Raw genomic sequence first — 18,367 nt, 5'->3', positions numbered from 1 at the left:
ACCGCGGAACCACCAGCCACGGCGGAGGAAGGACCGGGATCGGAGATTGGCGTTATCAACAACACTATCGATTTTGGTTGGGGCAAGCCTAGAAAATTCGAATATGTTTTGGAACAATTTTCTATTTCAAGGGGCAAGGATTCGAAAGGGGACTTGGAACTTGGCTTCATCCTGCCCAAAAATGAGGTGGATGTCTTCTCTTCTATATTTGCTCGGGGTCTTAACTTGACACTCCCCTGAATTGCATGCTCTACTTACCTGAGACCACATATGGAACCCACATTACTACCTGTGGCCTGTGGCTCAGTGCTTCGGTAATGGCTTCTTAGCAAGTTGGCAACTTTGTCTTTCTTCTTTTGACTTTATCAGTAAGCAACAATAACAAGAGTACAAGACTACTTCACAATGGTCCAGTTTTAATTTTGAGGTCACAGGATAGCTGAATTATTTAAGTTTTAGAATAAAATTTAAATACTGAATTTTAGTTAGAGAAAAATTCAGATTTCTTAAAAAATATCAGAGATCTATAATGCGCTTTTGGTATGCTCCATTTGTAGAATTATCGCGAAATTACGTCGTTCGTCCTTCTCATTATTTTACGGTTTTGACGTTAACTTTGAGTTATAAATAAAATATAATTTAATAATTTATTTTTCAAAATTTTCTTTCTAATATAAGTATTTAAATACTAAATTTCTAATCAGAAGAAAAGATTTAAAATAACACTTGTAATTATATTTTATAGTTCTTGAAATACGTGTCAAATCCATGTGCCTAAGATAAAGAACCTCGGCCGACATATGGAATATTCCCTCATCCCCTGAATTGTATATATTGAAGATGGAAACGCGACACAGTCACACATTAGTAAATAATAGTTTTAGTTCCTCCGTCCCTCTGATTTGTATACACTTTCTTTTTCGGGATGTCCCATTCAATTCTATATATTTCAAAACTATCCTAAAATAGTAAATTTTTATAATATAAAAATCCTACTCACCCACTAACTTCATCTACTTTTCTAAATCTATCACTTAAATATTAATGGGTCCCACCACTTTACCTACTTTTCTTTCTTTTTCTTATTACTTTACATTACTTTATACACTTTTCTTAGTCTCCGTGCCCGATACAAATGTATACATCTAAATGGGACGGAGGGAGTATAACTTATTTTTTGAACAAAAAATTGAAACTAAAATTTTTATTTAGAAAAAACTTATAGAACCATACCTTATAAGAATATCAAAATACGTGTCGAATAATAATAAAAAATTGATTATTTATTTTGAACAAGTAATAATTGATTTAAAATTTAAATTTCATATATAATAAATTTGTGACCCGTTTTCAAAATGAAATTCAGTTAAACATAGAAATAGAAAGTCTATGGCCCTGTTTGGAAATTAGCGGTTAGCTGTTATCGGATCGAATTAGCTATTTTGACTGACTGATTGAATTAGATGTTTTGACTAGCAGATTGAATTAGCTGTTTATCAAAAAATTGTTTGGTAAATAGCTCATTAATTAACTTTTTCTGACACAAACTAAAAACGTTAATCCAAAAAGCTCCTCAAAGTATCTTTTTTAAAATTAATTTTTTGCATTGAAAGTTGAAGTGGACAAGTAATTTGAGAAAAAAAATTTTCTTAAAAGTAGACATGTAAATTGAAACACAGATAGTTTATAAATAGTGGTTGCCTACTTGATTTTACTCAAATACCCTTGTAGAGTTTACTTAACTTCACTGAAATACATGTTTTGCAAAGTTTTAGAAATTTCAGCATGCGTTTTACCAGATACAAAGTGCAACTTTTCCAAACTTGAGGTACACTTAGTGCAAGTTACTCACAAACTTATTGACACTAACCCAGGGATGCAAACTTGCCACCTTAGACCATCTCTGCAGATACAGGAAACTTATATCGATCACATATTTCAACAAACACGTTAAATCTGATAAAATTTTGTTTTTGATATATTACAAATAACTCTTGCCATTGGCAGACCTAGGGCTGGGCTGTGGTGGGCTCCAGCCCAGGTCACTTCCCTCGTTTAACAAAATTTTGGTACTGTCAGATTCAATGTGAGATCCAGCCCGGCAGTCTGATGAATTTTGACTAACGTTTTAAATTGATCTGGTCATGAAGATATACGTACATATAAGCATCTGCGGAATCTAATATTAATTTATTAATCTTAGAGTTAGTTTACGCACGTAGCTCAAAAATTTTAGTTATAAGAGCTGTCCTACCAAATGCCTTATAAAGGTGGTGTTTGGCTACAGCTTTTAAGCCGACTTCTGGGCTTATAAGTTGGAAGCACTTATTTCGTACTGTTTGTGTAATAAGTCAAGAAGCAATTATAAAAAGCTAGGAATGCTAGCTTTTGTTTCAGGACTTCTGCTTATTTGCCAAACACTTTAATCACTTATAAGTCTTGTCTGACTTCTAACTTCTACTCAACTTATTTATTTTAAGCAAGAAGCACTTATTTTAAGCTCAACCAAACGGCCCCAAATATAATCCAAGTCCAACAGTGTCCTAACAAATGCCTTATAAATATAATAAAATATTGTGTCTTAGTGATTTAGGACATCATCTTAATGTATCAAGTTCAACAACATGCCTCATTATTGTGCCTTATTATTAAAATAATAATATATATTTGGATTGTTATTGGAGGGAAATGAAAAGGAGGGAGGAGAGAGATAGTGGAATGATATGAAACCATCTACATCTATATATTAAATTGCAACCAAGGGCAAAATGAGCGAAAGAATTGGACGTGAAATGTCCATTATACCCCTACTTAACCTTTAATTACAAAAATACCAATATAGTTCATTTATTATATTCAACATATTAAATAACATTGAATAAGGTATTTGCACATAAATATTTATGTTAATTACACTTTTCACTTATTTATGACCCCTCATTTACAAAAAAATTAAACTAATATATTCATACAAAAAATATTAAATGTTAATAGTTAGTTAATTTACAAGAAAAATATTTATTTAAACTGATTTTGGAACATTTAATCAAACTATCGTTTTAACTATAAATTTAAATTAAGATCTTGTAATTCTCATCTTATTAAAAAATAAAAATTATTTACATGTAATGGACTCAAGTGGCAATTTAATTTAATTCTGTAAACACTGTTTTAAAAACCAAATTATGATTTGATTCAGTGATTATATCGAGTAATGAATACTCGGGTAAACGTAGAAGTACCGGGTTAAAATTGGATTTATTTAAATTAATTTTGGAGATTAAATTATTAACATATGTATATTATATGATAAATATAATATATATTATTATACTATATCCAATTTCATGAGTCTTGATAATTATGTCATTATATTCAATCTTTTCAGTTTTAGACTTTTTTCATTTAATAAATTTCTTAACGTCCGTCTAATTTAAGTTGGCCCAAGTTTGTATCGAGTTTTATTCGAGTGGCACTTAAAATAAAATTATCATCCAAATAATATAAAATTAGCTTGGAAAAGAGTTCGACTACTTCAAGTACTTATCAACCGAATTACAACTCAAATCAATCGAGTTTTAGACAATTGACTGTTAAAAAAAATAATCACATATAATTTTATAAAAAATAAACCAGCTTGTTAAATATTGATAAACTTTCATGATAAGATAGTAATAGGGTAGCAAATGATCGTCGACCAACTAATGATATTGTTCAACATAAATATGTGTAGACGGGTTATAAGAAGACGAAGAGAAAGGAAGAGCGAAAGAGAGACAAAGGGAGATAACAACTATTATTTGTGTCTTGATCGACTCGTATAGTTTAACTTTTATATGTGCATGCTTGAATTCGATCATATCACTACGTGTGTGATCGCAAAACATATTAAATCAATTTCAACGATTGATATGTTTTATAGATTACTCCCTCCGTCCCCCTCAATTGTTTACATTGGAGGGGGACACGGAGACCAAGACAATGTATGAAAAATGAGTAAAGTTAGATGAAAAGTGGGTAAAGTGGTGGGACCTATCAATATTTAATAATAGATTTGAGATAGTGGAGGAAAGTAGTGGGTGTAATAGTAGTTTTTATTGTTAAATATGAGATAGTGGGGGAAGATAGTGGGTGTAATGATGAGAAAAACTTACTATTTATGGTAATGTAAAGAAATGAGAGGGACATCCCAAAATAGTAACTGTAAACAAATGAGAGGGACAGAGGGAGTAAAATATATAATTTGCGTCTAAAAATTCTATCTGTGTCATTATAATTGGATTGAATAACCCACTAGACTTCACTGATTGTAAAAATTTCTAATATACAAATTATATTGTGTTAGTCCGAGTAAATAAAAATATATTTACTATCCAGAGTTAGATATTATTGATGTTATTATTTGGTTTCAAAATAAAACTATACTTAAAAGTTTAATAAAAACAAACAAAATCATTAATTAAAATAAATAATATATGTATTTTATAAATGCGGGCCCGTGCCTCGCACGGACTTCTACGCTAGTTTTTATATTGATAGGGCATGCATAGTGATGCCTCAAAAATAAGGCACTTGTTACATGTCCTAGTGTTTTAAGACACCACTAGGACATTGTTGGAGCATTGATTTGCTTCACATGCCTTAAATTTTGATTTAGGACATCAATATAGGACACTCTTGGACTTGCTCTAAGTCTATTATTCTGTATAAAAATTTAATTTAAATTTTTATTTAGAAGAAAAATATTAAAATAATTTATTAAACTATATTTTTGTGAAAGTCTTTAAATGCTTATCAAATCCCAAATAATTAAGTCAGACGGAGAGAGTAATAAACAGATAAATTGATAAATTAAACCGGATGAGAGAGATATAACTTTTCCCGAAGAAATAAATTTCAATAATGAAGAGTGAAGACATAATAAAGACTCCATGCTTCCTCATCCGGTGCAGAAATCTTATTTATTGGGATGTGCGCCTAACACTATTTTATATTTTGTTTATTCTTTTAACTTTGACCGAAAATTTATCAACTTTTAATTAAAATTTCTCAAATTTTAACTAAAAATTAAAATTATTATTATTCCTTTGATCCTATTCATCTGTATACACTTTTCTAAACTATTTTACATATATTTTAATATTTTTATAAAATATTGTTTAAAAAATATTTTTAATATTTCTTGAATAAAAATTCAAATGTAAAAATTATATTCAGGAAAAAATATTGAAAAAATAAATTATAGAACAATACTTTATATAAGCATTAAATTATGTGTCGGGTGCCTGTTTTCCAATACATACAATTCAAGTGGATTGTGTGAGTATAAAATTTCAGAAACAGAAAAATTATATTTATTTTTAATATATAGAAATATTATAATTATTTAAAAACTTTTATTATTATATAACATATTTTTTTTTGAAACAATTATTATATAACATATTTAAATCTGAGGACATTTTCAACAATAAATGAGGTATTTGATAAAAAAAAAAAACAATAAATGAGGTAAATGCTGGCATCCCCCGTCTGGCTATAAATATGGTGTGAACTTCTGATGCTTCATTAGTCATTACCAAATAACAGATTTCTTTACTTAAAAATCATGGAGGATCGATTATCCACCGTCAAAGTTCTCGAACATTGCCGTATCTCTCCACCAGCTGACACTGTCCCAGTGGCAACTCTGCCTCTTAACTTTTTCGACTATCTATGGCTCACTTTCCATCCCCTTGGCCGTGTGCTCTTTTATGATTTTCCACATTCCACTAGTCACTTTATTCATCACACAGTTCCAAACCTCAAAACATCCTTGTCTCTTGCCCTCAAACACTTCACTCCCTTGGCTGGAAATTTGATAGTATCTTCAAATACTAATTCCAACACTAACTACGTGATTCGTTATTTGGATGGAGACTCGGTGTCTGTAACATTTGCCGAGTGCACTGATGATATTGATTACGGAAATCATGTACGTGACGCCAACATGTTGAACACTTTTGTTCCTCAACTTCCCTCAGCTACTAGTGTTGATATCTCGGGCGAGAAATGTTCTGTAGCTCCTGTATTTGCTATCCAAGTAACTGTGTTCCCAGGACGCGCCATCTGTATTGGAATCAGAAACGCGCACGCAGTTGCAGATGGAAGCTCTTTGTTTAACTTTGCACGAGCATGGGCTTCAATTACAAAGAAAGTTAATCTCCTGGACACGAAAAATAATATTAGTGATTTGATAACGTCTGAGGGTTTTCAGATCCCAAGTTATGATAGGAGTTCGATCCAAGACCCCTGTGATCTAGGTACTATGTATTTAAAAGCACAGGGAGCGAGAGTAAAAAAACAGGTCGAGAAAGCGTTACCTCAAATGGAATCTGTTGATGATTCTTCGAAACGCAAGGTTAAAGCAACATTTACTGTAACTGAAGCCAAAATCAAGGCACTCAAGAGCATGATATCAACAGAACGGCCAACATTAGCATACCTGTCATCTTTGACTTCTGTGTGCGCTTATCTCTGGACATGTTTCGCCAAAACACGAGCTACTGTTTGGGGAGTGGAGCACAATCTTGATGAGTGTCAGCACTTTATATTTGCTATGGATTGTCGTGCTCGATTGGATCCGCCCCTGCCCGCTTCTTACTTTGGTAATTGCTTAGTGCCATGTTGTGGAGCACTAACAGGCAGGATTTTGGTAGGAGATGAAGGCCTTGCAGCTGCTGCGGAAGTATTGGGAAATTCAGTATCTGTGAAGCTTGAGAAAGGTCCCTTGCACGGGTCAGATATGTTCCTGGATGAATATGCTGGAACAATGAGGGGGGAATGGACTATTGGCATAGCCGGATCCCCAAAATTGGACTATTACAACAATATTGATTTCGGATGGGGTAAACCTCTAAAGTTTGAGTTTGTTCAAGAGCCGTTATCGATTTCAAGGAGCAAAGATTCAAATGCGGATCTTGAAATTGGTATAGTTCTACCTCAAAATGAGATGGATGTTTTTCCTATTATATTTGCTCGGGGTTTGCAAAATCTACACTGTTAATGTGTTGACGAACCTTTTGCTTGAACGTGGAGATCGGAAGCAGGCACATGAGGCAACACATTTGTGTACTGCATCTTTGTGAGTTAAACTTTTAAGTCGATTTCTTCTGGTAATAATTTTTGCTGCCTAATAAGTAATTTGCCAAGGTTCAACAAGATTCTTAAGTTGGCATGTCCACCTGCAGCAAAGCAGGCGGTGTACACGTTATGTGCAGCAATTGCATCTTGTTTTTTCATTTGTTTACAGTCTCCGGCGAGGCTGCGAGTCTGTGTGACCAATCTCTCTGTGTTGAGTCCCTCAAAAATTAGAACTGATACCAATGTACTGCACAGAGATGGGCAGATTGCTCCTCAAAATAAACGATGTGCACAAAGATGGGCAGATTGCTCCGCAAAATAAACGAAGAGTCTGTTTTCTACCTGCCTCTTGCTTGGCCGAAAATAAGACAAATATAGTTCAGTTTTGTGGAGACATTTCTAACGGTTTTTCAATGGTGTGTCCATAGGCACACACTAAGCACTAATTTTTATGAATTTGGTGCATTCTTATTGGTCATGTAATCATAAATATGGATGCCCCTGCCCCCGCATTTACACCAACTCCACCAATTAAAATCCACCAAACTCATCAAATTTAGTACTTAATGTGTGCCCTTGGGCACACACTAGAAAAAACTTTTTTTTTTCTAAAGACTATTAAGACTACTTATATTCTGCGAGTAAAATATATAAAATATTAATTTTTCAAATTCTTTTTTACAAAGATTATTATTTCATTTAAAATCTTGGATATCGTGTATTTTTGCATGTAGAGCATTACAAAAAAATTTTATTGTCAAAAGTTCAATATTTATTTACAATAATAAATTTTTACGAAAATTTTCTAACAGCCCAACTGTTTTTAAATAGCTCTTCATCGACTTTAATCAATAATGCATTTGGATAATATGCCCTCTAATCTATTATATATATAATACTGCAACATGGGTTTTTGAGGAGCCAATTAAATCATGTGAAATTACACTTTTACCCTGCTTATGCATATACAGTACATTATACACTGCTCTGCTCTATCTTTTAACTTTTCCTCTTCTGTCCCCTTATTCTGTGTCAATGTTTGATGCACCTACCTACAACCCTTCGCATCCTCTCTTCAATCCCATCTCGTGCAATACCTTGGTGGACTATAAACGAGATATATCTTGATGTTTTGATTCGACATCTATTATGTTATGAGGCATTTTGTGTTTGTGTGTCACCATGATGTGCGAGCTTTAGAAGATGAAAGGGGCGACTAGCGGGTGTTATTATTGTCATCGGATTCACCACTAATTTACAACCAATTCTATTCATTTTGGAGGAAGAACAAGGTGTTTGATAAAATGTTTCACCCAATCGATCCTCTTGAGTCTTGACATTTTGTAAGCTTCCTTTTTCATACTTTATATTTAAATACATGTAATCATGCATATAATTCTTACTTCTTAGTTCTTACGAATGGGACCATGACAAGCTGCTCAACAAATATAAGGCTGTTGATGTAGAAAGTTATTTCGCTGTTTCCGATTATTTGTGTTAATCCTTCTTGCTTGTGATCAATACATAGGTTGCTATATGTTACTACAGAAGCTATGAGGAGACTGAGAGTTAGTGAGAAAGAGGACGATGTTGGTAATGATGATTCAAGCATTTTCCGGATCGTCCCGGTGAACTGAATTGCTTATATTATCTCAGGACCGGAATGTGCGGTTATGGTGCTACTTGTCGATTTAATCATCCTTCTAAAATAGAGCTCAAGGTTTATATATTTATTTATTAAAATTATGCATTTTTTTTATTTCGTTGGTGGTTGTTACAAATTTTGTTCCAGTGGACATGTCTAATTTCACCCTGTACAATTAGGATAAGGTATAAATGGGATTAGGAGAATTGTGAGAACAATGTATATAGCTATTTCGTATCGTGTTCTACAAATTTTATCCCACCAAACACCTCTTGTGGTTCTCCTTTGAACCAAACTCTATATATTTAAAATTTAACTACAGGTGTATAAGTCTACAAGATTAAAGAATATTTATAATACTGGCATATTAGTCTTTGAATGTGGGTGGGCCATCTCATTACGGATCTACTGATTCATCTGGTCTATCTTACGGAGGTGGAATTCCTGCACGGTCGTTCCCCAAAACAATATAGTTGTCTGCTCCTCATTCAGGAGGTCCGCAGACTTGCGTGCCAATTATTTATCTATGCACCAGCTCTCCCTTTGGACATTCTGGTATGTAGGTTAGAGTAGTAGGTTGGATGGTTGCAATGGTATTGTCCTGTGTGGCTGTTCTCTCTCTGTTTTTACTGCTATATAATCAGATGTAATATTCCTAAAACTTAGTCAAACTTATATTAAGTCGTTCGTATCTCATCTATGTATGTCATTCTCCCTACTGTTTAAATGATAAGACTTGCATTTGTCAATTTTGGAGTTAAATCTTCTGCCTGATAGTCTAATGCACTTCAAGAATAAAGATTATTATCATTTTTTGCTAGATGATATTTGGCCTTTAGTCCTATTGTTTGTGTTTGCAGATAATTATTTATCTGCTAAGCTCCCACTTAGTAAAACTTTGAAAGTTATATAGAAATTTTAGACCAGTTTATGTTCCTTTCTTCTCCATGTACATATTTTTAAAACTTTGGAAGGCATATATATTCAGTTGTCTTGCTCTTAAAATAATTTTCTGGCATGTTCCCTCATAGTGTCATGTGTTGATGACAGGATACAATATCTGAAAATTTTGAATATAAATATATCAAAATTAGTCAAGAAAGCAACAAAATGTGGAGTCTATATGTTCAATATTTCACATTTATTTAGATAGAAACCACTTTCATTCGTTATAAACTATATGTTTCTCTACAACTCTATATCGGTCGGTAAAATATAGCTACGACTCATAGGTGTAGTAGAGCACAACTGCACATTGTTTTGTAAAATATAAAGCATAGTTAATGACCAACTATTGAACTACTCTGAGATTACTCTTCTTCTGCTAGAATAAATGGTCCAGAGTGATAGCTAATGACCAGTTTTCCCGATCATTTGTGTTTATCATTATTAGTTCACTTATATTAAGGCTTGCTGGATAATATCATAATCAAGTTTGGTATGACTTCTCTAGGTACTTTCTCAGAACCAAGACATTGTTGCACATTGGCATTGTCCATTCCATAACTTAAGTATTTGAACCTACCATGGCAAAGAATTGTATATGAAATACTGAAATTGTAGAACATGATTGCTGGAGCAGTGGAAATGGAGGGAGGTATCTTGGTTGTATCCGCTCCAGATGGGCCAATGCCTCAAACAAAGGAACATATTCTACTTGCTCGTCAGGTTTCACGCCTTGTCTTTGATGTTCAGATTTTTGTAAAAACAGGATAATGTTTTAAATCTTTTAAGTATCCAATTTTGGTCGAATTATATAAATGAAGCTGTATATAGATTAAACTTGATGCTATTATATGGAAGCCTCAGCAAATTACGAACCCTGCATACTTTGAGCTCGATGAACCTGATTTTGAGCCTATTGCTGCTATTGGCATTGAAATTCGAACAAATTCAAGATGTTATATTGTTTGATAATATATTGATAGCAAATGACGAAAAGGTTGCAGAATCATACAGACAGACCGCATGGAAGCCAAAATTTGATGTTAAGAAAGGGAAACAGAAGGCCGAGGAAGAAACAAGCTGTCTTTCAGATAGTCTGAAAGGTTTTCAGGTAATTAATCTATTTAGTGTTTTGCATTTCTTTTTTTCTTTAGGTGTAGATTCTCGTGGCTTATTCCTTTAGGTGTAATATCATGACCAACTCTACAAGACTGCAGAGTGCAGACATTCATGTCTTGCAGAATCACAAATTCAAAATTTTGGTAAGTGCTCGTGCAAATCTTATTTTGTACTGCAGTACACCGGGTCGAAAGTACCTAACATTGTCTGTCACTAACATATTGCTACTAAACTTTGTCTTGAAGGATCTCATTGAGAAAGCAGAAAGGCAACCAAACATTACAATTGGTGTGCTTGTATCCATTGTCGTGGTTATTTTCACTGCTTTGATAAAACTTCTATTCGGCCGAGAGAAACCTGAGTTTATAAACTTTTCTATAGTAGTTTAGTGCTTCTATTTAATTTGGAGATTTCTCACTACCGGGCAACTTGTACATGATTACAGGCAACACCAAAGGTCAGTGTAAAACCGGCGAAGGAAGAAGTAACCGAGGCCTCAAACAATGGGGAGGATAGTAGTGAGGAGAAAGAACGAAACGAGTACACAACAGCAGCACCTCGTAGGAGGACCAGGCTTGAAGATTAGAATGGATGAAAATTTGATGCCCTCTTGAGGTGGTCTATAGTTTGGCTTCTGTAAGACTCCTCCAGATTTTTATAGTATTGCTGTTACTAATTTTTTGCCTTGATAACGGATATGCAGCGAGTTTTAACCCGTTAAATTTATAATGTTAAATAATGTAATGTAAATGAGATCTTATCTAATAGGATATTGTAATGGTTCCCCTCCGCCATGAAATTATTGTAAAATTTCTTGTCAAAAGTTGTTTGTTGCTGGCCAACAGGGGTTTATGCATAAGTTGAGGGGGGCATTTGGTGCACATAGGGGTGGATTAATTGAGGATAAATTCTGCAGAGGTGTGGGCTCAGGAGGCATTCATATGTGGTGTTCCAATATATGTGGAAGTGTTATTTCTTAAAGTAGTCTGCAGGTAAGGTATAGTACAGTAAGATCAAAGCTTGATTTGTTTATTTGGTGAGGGTTTTACAGAAGGGCTTTGGGTCTGCTAATGCAGGGTTTTTAAAATGTGGAAATTTCTGTGTTGCTTCCTAAGAAATTTGCTTGTAAGGTCTGATCTCGGAGATTGTTCTTTGTCTAAGTGGTGAGGTTGTTTTGAGGTTTTAAATTTCAGAGGCGTTATTTTCTGGTTACACAGATTGATTTGTAATTTTCCTCAGCGTAATATTTGTGCTTGTGAGTTGGAATTGTTTGTGAGTAGGTTTCATTCGAAGTTGGCCTTCTCTAGGTGCAATATGTGCTTTTTATTATCTTGCTCTTGGTTTGTGGCAACTTCTAATAGGATTTGTTTTATAATTTTCTATGCCACGTAAGTTTGCTTGGACTTTTATTATTTTATAGATTTTCATTGTGTTTATTTATTGGAGTGTATTTGGAGAAATCTTTTATTTGGGCATGAGAGTTCTTTTATCTTATATTTTTTTTGTTTAAATTTATAAAATTCCTGTAAGGTGCGGTCCTCAATCATCAAAAAGAAAATACAATTCTAAAATAAGAACGTATTTGTTGTGTTTCGAAAGGTAAATGACACTATACTATATGGTATGGAGGAAGCTAACGCTCAAAAAACAAATTATCTCTCGATTTACATTGAAAATTTGTAATAAATTAAATTAGAGCATGCCCGTGCCTCGCACGGGCTATAAAGCTAGTTTTCAAGTAATTTACCAACTTAATAGCTTTTTCAACTTCAATCGCTAGAACCTCTCGTGATTGTTAATTTACGAAACAAAACAATCATGCTCTTGTAATTTTCTTTACCTCTGTGCATGTATTTTATAGTTTTGCTTTTTTTGTTAAAATAAAAGGGTCTTCGACCAATCAAACCGCCTATCATTTTGTGATCGTTGGATGAATCGAACGATCAAAATTATATTCAGAATTATAACATACGTCGAGGGCTTGAAAATGGGTATGTCAGTTTAAAAACACTGAAACGGGGCAAAATATCCCGATCCGGCGCTTAAAAATCGTGAACGTATTAAAATTTTGTTATAATCTAAATATTTATCCCACTAAATGATAGGAGATTTAAAAACTCAAAACAAATATATGCCTATGTGTAATTTGGTTTTTACTTTTGTCGACAATCCTATTTTATATTATTCATATTTCATATTGTTGATCGTTATTATTTAATAACAAGGGACTTGGTTAATATATCGGCTGCGTTAAATTTAGATCAGATTTGGCCTAAAGTATGTCTTTCAATAATTTGTATTTCATTTTTCATTTATCTATTTATTATTTGTCTTTAGCTACTTCATCCTTAGAGCATCTCCAGCAGAGTCTTAACATGTTCCCTAAATATATAATAAAATATTCAATTTTTAAGGGATTACTACATTTTATTGAATGGGAACTCCAACAACATTCCCTATTTCTATTCCCTATTATTATTATAATATTATATTCAACTTGTAAGTAGGAGAGAGAAAGGAGGGAAAGAGGATGAAAAAGGAGAGAAGTGAATATTTTATTATTTAAAATAGTATGAGGAATGGTTCCACAATCCTTAAAAATGAGGAATGAAGTGGGCATCCTAACTTTTTAAGGGATGGCTAGGACTCTGCTGGAGTTGTGTTTTATGTCATATTCCTTATATTAATAGCTTAGGACACCATATAGGGAAGCTGCTGAAGATGCTCTTAAAGACATAAAAACTAATAATGGAGGTATAGTTATTATTTACCACTTCGACACAGATATTATACCCATCCCGACCTACATCATTTATTTCATATTACTTGGAATTTTTAAAGGGGAATATAAAATCAATCAAATTCTGATTAAAATTATAAATTACTATCATATAATTCAAAAAATAATAAAATAATATATAATATATGTATGTATAGATTTTGTAATCTTTAAATTCTTTTTATAGTTATATGATGTAATTATCATAAATAAATTAAAGTAAAATGAGTGAAGTTGCCCATAAAAAATGAACAATTACTTTGAAAGAAGATAGACATTTTCACAATAAATGAGGTAAAAGCCGGCACCCCTGTCTGGCTATTACAATATGAATATCTTGTGAATTTCTGATTCATCAGCATCACTTAATTACCACATAAAGCAAGTACTTCGTCTCTTAATTTAAATATCATGGTGGATCGATCATCCACTGTCAAAGTTCTCGAACAGTGCCGTATCTCTCCACCAGCCGACTCTGTCCCAGTGGCAACTCTGCCTCTTAATTTTTTCGACCTTCAATGGCTCATTTTCCATCCCCTTGGTCGTGTGATCCTGTATAATTTCCCACATTCCACTAGCCACTTTATTCAACACACAGTTCCAAACCTCAAAACATCCTTGTCTCTTGCCCTCAAACACTTCACTCCCTTGGCTGGAAATTTGATAGTACCCTCTGGTACTGATTCCAACACTGACTACGTGATCCGTTATTTGGACGGAGACTCGGTGTCTGTAACATTTGCCGAGTGCACTGATGATATTGATTACGGAAATCATGTTCGTGACGCCAACATATTGAGCACTTTTGTTCCTCAACTTCCCTCAGCTACAAATGTTGATATCTCGGGCGAAAAATGTTCTGTAGCTCCTGTATTTGCTATCCAAGTGACTGTGTTTCCAGGACGCGCCATCTGTATTGGAATCAAAAGCGCGCACACAGTTGCGGATGGAAGCTCTTTGTTTAACTTTGCACGAGCGTGGGCTTCAATTACTAAGAACGTTAATCTCCTGGATACCAAAAATAATATCAGTGATTTCGTAACGTCTGAGGGCTTTGAGATCCCAAGTTATGATAGGAGTTCGATCCAAGACCCCTGTGATCTAGTTACTATGTTTTTGGAAGTACTTGGACCGGGAGTAACAAAGCAGGTCGAGAAGTTGTTACCGCAAAAGGAATCTGTTGATGATTCTTCGAAACACAAGGTTAAAGCAACATTTACTATAACCGAAGCCCAAATCAAGTCCCTCAAGAGCATGATATCAACAGAACGGCCAACATTAGCATACCTGTCATCCTTCACTGCTGTGTGCGCTTATATTTGGACATGTTTAGCGAAAACACGGGCTACTGTTTGGGGAGAGGAGCACAATCTTGATGAGTGTCAGCACTTTTCTTTTTCTATGGATTGTCGCGCTAGATTGGATCCGCCCCTACCCGCTTCTTACTTTGGTAATTGCTTAGCGCCATGCCTTGGAGCACAAACAGGCAGGGTTTTGGTAGGAGATGAAGGCCTTGCTGCTGCTGCGGAAGTATTGGGAAACTCTGTGTCTGTGAAGCTTGAGAAAGGTCCCTTGCACGGGTTAGATAAGTTACCGGATGCCTTAGCTGGAACAATGAAGGGGGAATGGATCATCGGCATTGCAGGATCCCCAAAATTGGACTACTACAACAATATTGATTTCGGATGGGGTAAACCCCTAAAGTTTGAGTTTGTTGAAGAGCCGTTATCGATTTCAAGGTGCAAAGATTCAAATGCGGATCTTGAAATTGGTATAGTTCTGCCTAAAAATGAGATGGATGTTTTTTCTACTATATTCGCTCGGGGTTTGCAAAACCTACACTGTTAAGTGTTGACAAATCATTTGCTTGAATTTGGAGCTTGGAAGCAGGCACATGAGGCAACAGATTTATGTACCACATCATTGTGAGTTTAAGTTTCAAGTCAGTTACTTTACGTATCAAGATTCTTAAGTTGGTCATGTCTGCAGCAAAGCAGGCGATGTAATCACATCTTGTTTTTCTTTTGTTTACTATCCCCGGTGAGGCTCTAAGTCTGTGACCATTCTCTCTGTATTTCGTCTTTGAAAGAATAAAACTAGTATCAATGTATTATGTATTGCACAATTTTAAAAATAAATCTACGTTCCCTAGTTTTTTTAGTGTTCCCCATTGAAGAATATAACCTGTTTGGCCTTGGTGCCGACAATCTACTTCTCTATTATTGATCGTCATTCGAGAAGAAGGGGACACTGTTTTTCACTTGATCTTCGTTAATACTCCCTCCATCCCAATTTAGATGAGCCTTTTGCTCATTTCACACATATTAAAAAGAATTACATAGTTATTGTTTTTCCATCTTTGTCCATATTTATTGTGTTGACTTCTTTGTATATTAGCTAGTGGTACATTAGAAATGATAAAAAAAGAGGGTGAGAACGGAAGATTGTTGATAAATATGCATTGAAAAAGGGTTAATAGGCAAAAAAATCACCGAACTCATGATCAAGTTGCAATTGGGTCACTGAACTCAAAAAATTTGCAAACGGATCACAGAACTGGATTTAACTTGCAGTCAACTCACTGAACTAATAAAAATTTGCATTTAGGTCACTGTGCCGTTAAGTATCAGTTGACTTTAACGGAATCCGTTAATAAAAATTGAAAAAATATAAAAATTCGCTTTTTTAAAAACTCGATTTTGAAAATTTAAAACTTCGAAAAAATCTGGAAATTTGGAAAAAGTCTGAATTTTTTTTTAACTTCAGAAATTTAGGTATATTTTTTGAATTTTCAGATTTTTTTGAATTTTTGAATTTTTTTCAAAATTTTTAGATTTTTTTCGAAGTTTTTACATTTTTCATATTTTTTAAAAACATTCCATATTTTTTAAAGTTTCTTCAAAATTTTCAGATTTTTTTTAAGTTTTCAGAATTTTTTGAGAAAATTGAATTTTTATATTTTTTTCAAATTTTTTATATTTTTTATTATTATCTTTAACGGATTCCGTTAAAGTCAACTCATTCTTAACGGCACAGTGACCTAAATGCAAGTTTTTATTAGTTTAGTGAGTTGACTGCAACTTAAATTTAGTTCTGTGATCCGTTTGCAAACTTTTTGAGTTCAATGACCCAACTGCAAGTTGGCCATGAGTTCTGATCTTTTTGCCTATTAACCCCATTGAAAAATGAGATGTTCAACTATTTTGAGATAATTTTTTTTCACAAAAGGATCATCTAAAGAACATAGAAAGTACACGTTTTTGATTTATGCTCCTCTGTTTCTATCAACGCATTGAAGGAGGCCATTTGCAGTTGGACGTCGACGATTGGCATGGGTTGTTTGAGGTCCCACTCCATTTGTCAAGATAGGCAGAAGTTGTTTGAGGTTTTGCTTCAATTTTAAGATTATACAATGTTGTCAGCTGACAGTTGCGAACTTGCGATCATGAAATGTCCTGGTTCTCAACCAGTACGTACTTAGCCCCGCACATTTTTGCCATCTCAAAAACTTCGTTGCCCTCGCAAAGAAAAAAAAGAGGAACTAACACTTTTTTATTTTATGCATTGCATTAGAAATTTAGAGAAATTTAATGTTATCTTCGTGTATATATATAATTTCGAACTTTATACATTTGATGAATAAGAAAAATCTGAGAATTGCTAAAGATTATACACCTGCTCATGTTGAACCTTACTCCAATATGTTTAAATTTTCGCAAAGTTTGATCCAAGAGGTGCGTTGAACTATGGGGTCAGAAATAGTATGAAGAGTATGAGGCAAGAAAATAATTTATCATTTCAAATGGAATTGGACTTGTTAAAAAATTCCAAACTAGTTAAAAAAGTTCTTATTAATTTTTCATAAATCTTGGACTAGTTATTCTCCCCATTTTTACGACCATGATCACATGTCATGCAATTTTTCTCCCGACGGGCAAACAATTAACTTTCGCCGAGTTCATTTACTTTCGCTTTTTCGCCAGAGTTCAAATCCAGTTGTATGAAGAATATTTGGCCTCGCTACAACGGAGGCTGGTTTAGTTTGAAAAGTTTTTATAACTAAACTTTTTCTTATGTGAAAAATAATTTTTAATTTTTTGATTTGGATAAATTTACTGATATTTATAATTTATGATGTACAAAATAATTTGGATAAGTTCTTATTTATAATTTATGATGACCATGGTCGCAAATTGCTGGCCGAGATAGTATCAAGTGATAGCGGAGGACCGTTGAAATATGCTACTCCCTCCGTTTCAAATTACATGTCCATTTTAAAAAAATCACATAGTTTAAGAAATGTGGATTTTGAGAAAGAATAGGTGTATTAAGTCATTAATTGAACCTAATATGTGGTGTATGATTGATATTGGAAATATAAATCTGAAATATGTGAAGGAGAGTTGATTTTGGAAATATAAATTTATATTGAAAGTTGAAGTTGACAAGTATTTTGAAACAAACTTTTTTTTATAAAGCGGACATCTATTTTGAAACGGAGGGAGTAACTTTGTTTTAAGCATTGTAAGAGCTAGTTCTTTTTTCAAGTTTCCTGGCCCTTTAAAATTTTAATGATTCACTAAATTTGAAGAGAAGAGCCGATTCAAATTAGATTATCTGTCAATATCTTTGCAAAGCTGAGAACTAGAAACAGAAGGATTAATAAAAAAACATACGGCGTAAACTACACAAAATGTTAAACAGAAGCGTTAGAAGAAGAAACCAAAGCTTCATTATTATCTATAATTAAGAAGACT

At 33.7% G+C, this 18,367-nt stretch overlaps 2 protein-coding genes and 1 non-coding gene across 5 annotated transcripts; all 3 read left to right on the top strand.

Annotated features, from left to right (window-relative positions):
• The first annotated feature begins 5,371 nt into the window (after positions 1-5,371).
• Positions 5,372-7,463, top strand: LOC108226772 (malonyl-coenzyme A:anthocyanin 3-O-glucoside-6''-O-malonyltransferase). The gene has a single exon (XM_017401763.2). The coding sequence runs from the start codon at positions 5,609-5,611 to the stop codon at positions 7,043-7,045; it is 1,437 nt and encodes a 478-aa protein (XP_017257252.1). The 5' UTR covers positions 5,372-5,608; the 3' UTR covers positions 7,046-7,463.
• Positions 7,464-8,092: 629 nt separating this feature from the next.
• On the top strand, positions 8,093-12,254 carry LOC108198083 (uncharacterized). Of its 3 annotated transcripts, none has more exons than XR_010284279.1 (5): positions 8,093-8,465; positions 8,651-8,842; positions 10,221-10,974; positions 11,077-11,142; positions 11,277-12,254. It is a non-coding gene; the product is annotated as an uncharacterized LOC108198083 (transcript). The 3 variants fall into 3 exon arrangements; XR_010284278.1 differs by having other exon boundaries at positions 11,077-11,467; positions 11,677-12,245; XR_010284277.1 differs by having other exon boundaries at positions 8,094-8,465; positions 11,077-12,249.
• A 1,674-nt stretch (positions 12,255-13,928) lies between these two features.
• LOC108226207 (malonyl-coenzyme A:anthocyanin 3-O-glucoside-6''-O-malonyltransferase) lies at positions 13,929-15,727 on the top strand. The gene has a single exon (XM_017401153.2). The coding sequence runs from the start codon at positions 14,022-14,024 to the stop codon at positions 15,456-15,458; it is 1,437 nt and encodes a 478-aa protein (XP_017256642.1). The 5' UTR covers positions 13,929-14,021; the 3' UTR covers positions 15,459-15,727.
• The last annotated feature ends 2,640 nt before the right edge of the window (positions 15,728-18,367 follow it).

Source organism: Daucus carota, chromosome 6 (assembly GCF_001625215.2).
Source record: "Daucus carota subsp. sativus chromosome 6, DH1 v3.0, whole genome shotgun sequence".
Lineage (NCBI taxonomy): Eukaryota > Viridiplantae > Streptophyta > Magnoliopsida > Apiales > Apiaceae > Daucus > Daucus carota.
Note: the sequence above shows the minus strand (reverse complement) of the source record. Positions and strands in the feature narration are given on the sequence as shown.

Bases quoted from the DNA above. Each gene is read 5' to 3' on its own strand.
- LOC108226207 (XM_017401153.2), top strand. From the start codon at position 14,022: ATGGTGGATCGATCATCCACTGTCAAAGTTCTCGAACAGTGCCGTATC.
- LOC108226772 (XM_017401763.2), top strand. From the start codon at position 5,609: ATGGAGGATCGATTATCCACCGTCAAAGTTCTCGAACATTGCCGTATC.